General features: G+C 43.6%; 1 protein-coding gene across 1 annotated transcript in view; it reads left to right on the plus strand.

Moving 5' to 3' along the window:
* The window catches only part of gabra3 (gamma-aminobutyric acid type A receptor subunit alpha3), a gene marked incomplete at its 3' end in the record, with an annotated part of 69,114 nt that extends 65,032 nt beyond the window's left edge, over positions 1-4,082 (plus strand). Inside the window, exons 7-8 of the mRNA XM_080748746.1 lie at positions 3,558-3,596; positions 3,759-4,082. Of these exons, the coding sequence (XP_080604872.1) occupies positions 3,558-3,596; positions 3,759-4,082 (363 nt within the window). The remainder of the gene's footprint in view (positions 1-3,557; positions 3,597-3,758) is intronic.
* Between the last annotated feature and the right edge of the window lie 1,918 nt (positions 4,083-6,000).

The raw sequence follows: 6,000 nt of genomic DNA on the forward strand, positions 1-6,000 counted from the left end.
TTCTTTTGGCAAGTCTTTGAATATATCTACTTAAAAGCGAACATTTGTAACTAATTAAGTAATTTTGTGATGGGGGTCCGTGGCCAAATACCTGTAATTTTGGGGGTCCTTCACATGAAAAGGTTTGAGAACAGCATGATTTAGAGGAAGGATTTAGAAGTCGGGTCAAAGATCGGGTCAAAGATATTCAAAGACTTGCACTCATTTTCACGATTTTTCAAAAATAGCAGATCTACAAGCTCGCAGCGCGGCACTCTCTGCCGCGCTGTGAGCTTGTATATCTGCTATTTTTCTTAAAGTTAAAGCATAAAATAATGGTTAAAGTGGTTAAAATCTAACGCGACTCGGGCGCGTTCCAGGTATTTGAGAGTTAATCCCCCCCCCCCCTGCAGCAGCTTTGTTCTTTGCCCACCAATGAAGGGTACGCCCCCCCCCCCCCCCACCCCCAAGAAGACATTTAGTTGCATCAGCAGGTTCTCAACTCCGGTCCTGAAAACCAGCAGCATTGTGGGTCCAATACTGCTGGTTGTAATTCTAGTCATAGACTAATTCAGACCTGGGACGCCGTGTGAATGTAATGACTATCTATCTGGTAGAATATAGGGAGGCAGCTGCCGTCTTGATGCTCAGACGGGAACAAAGTTGACAGCCACTAATTGGAATTGGTATTGTGTAATCTAGCTGATTCTCAACCTTTTTGACTGCGATTCAGAGCGTTTTTCACCTACCTTTGAATTCTGCGTCGCTCTGATCCGCGCACGGGAGCATTCAAAAGACACCCACAGCTGCATGCTAGAATCAGAAAATAATCCTCGTCCACACGTGAGGAATTTTTAATTCCTAAAAAAAGGGCCTTTTTGTTCCGGTTACGTCATCGACGTGTCAGGTGACGCCCAGTCAGTGGAATCGGAAAATAATTGGTGACCCATAGGCTAGCGAACAGCGCCATCCAGTGAGAAAACACCATAACTCGTCAAACTCGGCGGTGGCAGACAATGAGTTTTTAACATACTCTACCATACGAATTGATAAAAATGTAATTGTATTCATAAAAATAAGTCCAGGATTGGAGCTTTTAGACCTACTGACGCTGACTTTAACTATTGCATGACATTAATGCTATATCCACTGTACACCGGTGATATGTTTTACCACCGGTGCTGAATACCCTAGTGAAATACTAGAGTCAACACATTGAATTTGACACATTACACATTACAAACTGGTGATACCGGTTTAACATCAGCATAAGCCTGCAGGCTCCTGTTTCCAGGATGCATGCATGCCGGGATGCCCGCACGCCATCGCGTGCCAGCACACACACACACACACACACACACACACACACACACACACACACACACACACACACACACACACACACACACACAGGTTTGCAATTGCTACTTTGTGGGGACATTATACATAGTCTACTATCTTTTTGGAGACATTCCAATTCATTTTTAACCCTAACCCTAACCCTTAACCTAACCCCTAAACACCTTGTGGGGACATATTAATATGTCCCCCCATGAGGTCCCCACAAAGATAGTAGTGCAAGCCCACACACACACACACACACACACACACACACACACACACACACACACACACACACACACACACACACACACACACACACACACACACACAGGGATCATCAATATGTCCGTACACAGACATAAGTGTCCATGGCATGGCAAATTTTAGAGATGTTCTGCTTTACACGTTATAATGTTCTTATTTTGATCATAAGACCCAATTAGGCCACTGAATGTCAAGTCTCCAGGCTTTCCTCAGAAAATGTATGACACTTATTTACTACGACACCAATATGCCAGGCATATTAGGAGCCCAGTTGCAAGAAGATTCTGACCCTGAGCTGCCGCAGACATTTCCAACTGGTGCTGCTGGTAGATCACATTAGCACGCTGTTTACATGATGATGGATTGGCCTCACTGGACACACCAGCTGGTTTGATGTATCCTCAATGCATGTGCACAATATTTCATCATATATTTAGTCATGAAGCCATAGAACTGTGTTTTCCAAACAATGGGGAGGGACCCATCTATCATTTTTCAAAATCATTTCAGAAATTTAGAAAAATCCATGTATTTTCAAAAAAAGGAAAAAAAAAAGGCTACAAGATCACAATGTTTTGCGTAGCGACTGGTTGTGAGCTTGTAGATTGGCTATTTTCACTTTTTCTGAAATAGGGCCTAAGTGATAATTAATTCATAATTATTTTTGTAAGTTGGGTCCCGGGGGAGTCACCAAATGTCTCTTTTGACTGTCTCAAGTTGAAATGGTTTGTGAACCCCTGACAGTGATCAGCATGCTGGAGGAGAAAATCAAAACAACAGAGCACATCGGAGGAGAGTAACTCATCTTTGGAAGATTACCTACATTAGGGACAGTGATTTAAACAAAGCTTGAAAGTAGAGAGAAAGTGTGACCGGATTCAAGAGTTAAGCCATGAATACAGTGAATCATATTGCTTATTATACTTACTAGTTCTGCGACAAATAAAGACGGTGCTTTTATAGAATAACAAGGATTTGAGGACTTACAACATGTATCTTCCCTGTTCTTTAGAAACTGTAACCTTTAATCCCGTGTTTATTTGGTAAGCCTCACATCATGCGACGGGCGCGTTTCTTGTCGTGACATACAGTACATGTACAGCACGCCTTAATTTCTTTTGGTTGAGGTGGGCTCGTGCAAATCCTCTCAGCATAAGAAAAGTAATCTTCCAAAAACCTGCTCCTTTATCTCAGCTAGTTCACAAACGACAAACAAACTCAATCTGGAACGTCTCCATAGCTCAGCTCGATACTCAGTTATTTAGAACAGTGGTTCTCAACCAGTGGTCCGGGGACCACCAGTGGTCCTTGAGGGTTCCAGGTGGTCCCCAGCTAAATAATTCAATGTTGGTAACCAAATGGACCCTTGTAGATCTTTAACTCTTGAGAGCGTAAAATGAAACCAAATGGACCCTTACCCATTTGGTTTCATTTTACGTTAAATTATTAACATCTGCATTCCTTAATTTGCAAGAAGTCTAAACAAAAAGAGAATGTAGAAGAATTGTTATTTTGATCAACATTTACCTGTTATCTCTCCCATGATACCAACATTAATACAGCATGGAATTGTGGACAAAATCCTATCCAACGACAACAAAATATTGTTTTGGGTCTGAGAGGTTAAATCTCATCAAATGGTGGTTTGTGGCTCAAATGCCGAATACTGTAAATTATGGACCTTGATGTGAAAAGGGTTGAAAACCACTGATTTAGAATAAGAATGATCCAGTTTTCCACACTGAATTTCCCAAATTGTATTTATTTTTATTTTCACAAAGAGAACATAGAATTGTTTACATAACAGAAACCTATGCTGATGTGTTACAGATTGCCAGTGTTAACAGTGCAAAATGCTACTGTATTATTGTACGTGTTACCTAGCAGATAATGATAATTGTAGTGTGTAAGTGGAGTAATTATGATATCATTGGTAAAACCCTTTTTCCTTTTTCTACTTTTCTTTTCAGGAACCCTTTCAGAGTAACATTGCCAGGATAAAAGATATGGTTAGGCTTCGTTTTGTTCTCTCAATGTGTCGTGTCGTGTGGCGTCTCGTGGTGTTGCTTCTGTTTCCTCTTTATGAGTTCAAATGGAAGTGTTGTTCAGTATGATGCTTCAGCCTTCACGCCCCTTTACTGTGTTTTCTTCTTTACGTATGTCCTTTTCAGAGAAGAGAGTCCTCAACGTTGTCCAAAAAGGCCAACAACACATTCAACATAGTTGGAACTACCTACGCCATCAATGTAGCCAAAGATCAAGGCTTAACCACCATCTCCAAGAGCGCCACCTCAGCCTCTGGCCATCACCACGATTTCCTCCACAAATTGGATGACCCGTACTTCGAGGCCAAAAAGTCCTACAACCGTGTCAGCAAAGTGGACAAGATATCTCGCATCATTTTCCCCGTTCTCTTCTTCATCTTCAACCTGGTCTACTGGGCGACGTATATCAACAGAAAGCCCGTCATCATGAAGTCCAGCAGCCAGAACTGAATTGGGAGTAAAACTGCAAGGGTTGATGGTTTTCGGTTGGAGGTTTTGCGAGGGTTTGCAAGAGGCCAAGTCCATTACATCCTGTTTTTGCACGAGTGTGTGTGGGTGGGTGTGTTTTGTCTGTGCATATGGTCTTTTATTTAACCTTTGATATCTTGCACGTCTGTATAGATGGAAGGCAAATCTTAGCATAGAATCACAAGTAGTAGTGGAGTTTGGGGGGAGAATATTTTTCCATATCAAAATGTGTTTGTGTAGCATCTCTTTCTCTCTCCATACCAAACCTGAGCTCTGGCCCTGTTCCCTGTTGTCAATAGCAAAAAGATATTTTGTTGTATCTCGATTGTTTGCTGTTCAATAGAGTAGTCAAATGCATTTTTTTCCTGTATGTTTTTCACTTCCTTGATAAGGCCTAGTCAAAACGAGTGAATAAAAACACACATACACAAGGAAGAATGCATGGACTCACGCGCACGCACACACACACACACACACACACACACACACACACACACACGCATGCACATTTACACTTAGGGACACCAAATATGGTTTGTATAAAGTTAAGAACAATCTATTGGCTGAAAGTTTGAGTGAATAGAAACACACATACTCAAGGAAGAAACACACACACACACACACACACACACACACACACACACACACACACACACACACACACACACACACACACACACACACACACACACACACACACACACCACAGTTGCAAGACGATTCTGCAGACTCTGAGCTGCCAAAGACCCTCAAAGAAGCCATGGTTTATAGTTTGACCATTTCACAAACATTGACGGTTCAGTGTCATTAAGGTGTCATGGGGCCAAGAATTCCTCACTGCCCCCACCACCGCCACCACAACCCCATGGTCAGGCATCAGGTCAGGCATCAGAACAATCCTCGGCTTGCTGTTTACCGTGATAGTATGCTCCTCTCTTAGGGTCGATTCATACCGTTATAAGGAGCCTAACTAATTTCGGTTCGGCACTAGGCAAACCCAAATATGGTTCGCATCCCCCGGTTCGGGGGGGCGTCAACCGACTAAATTCGGCTCTACGGTGCTGACGAAATGTTGTGACCTCCCGACTTAATTTCGGTACTCAGCGGTGTCTTCTCATTCATTCAGCCCGGCTTCACCTTCATATTCTCGGCTGTGAATCCAAGGAAACAGCGGTTGTTTGGGAGGGAGACACGCCGACTTCCAAATGCTTGTGTGGCCGTGTATTGGGCTTCGCAGAGCGGACACAAGTCAGCTGGCTCTCACTCTGTCTGGAGACGAAGAGTGGTGGACTGGGAGGCGCGCGCGCGACAGACACAGTTACACACACACACACACACACACACACACACACACACCTTTGCTGCGTGTATCGCTAACGCGTCGCCGACCGTTTTAAAGACAAAAGAAGAGCTTAAACACAACTTTGCTTATTGCTATTTGCTAGTGTTCCGTGTTGATAGGTTTTCCACGACGAGTTGTGACTGTGTGATGGTGATGACATGCATGCAGCAAGGGAGGCGGTACATCTATAATGTGAGCTTGTAGATTAAATGCTTTTGACAGAGCTCGATCGAGCGTTTGTGAGTGTGTGTGAGAGAGAGAGGAGACCCCGCTGGTGCTGCTACTCACTCACTGGACCTCCAGTCATTCAGCGTGCAGCGCGAGGGCAAGTCAAATATATATCCGTCCTGCAATGCTCATTCATCGGCCACAAACGTTGTCATGCCACGGACCTCCAATATTTACAAGCAACTTCGGCACTAGCCGTTAAGAAAGTATGGATGAACTCCCCCCGAACCTAAATAATTTCGGGTCGGGGAGCACTCCCGAACCGAAATTAGTTAGGCTCCTTATAACGGTATGAAACGACCCTTAGCCAGCGGCTAAGCCCTGCGTAGT

Source organism: Nannobrachium achirus, assembly GCF_963921795.1.
Source record: "Nannobrachium achirus genome assembly, chromosome: 19".
Lineage (NCBI taxonomy): Eukaryota > Metazoa > Chordata > Actinopteri > Myctophiformes > Myctophidae > Nannobrachium > Nannobrachium achirus.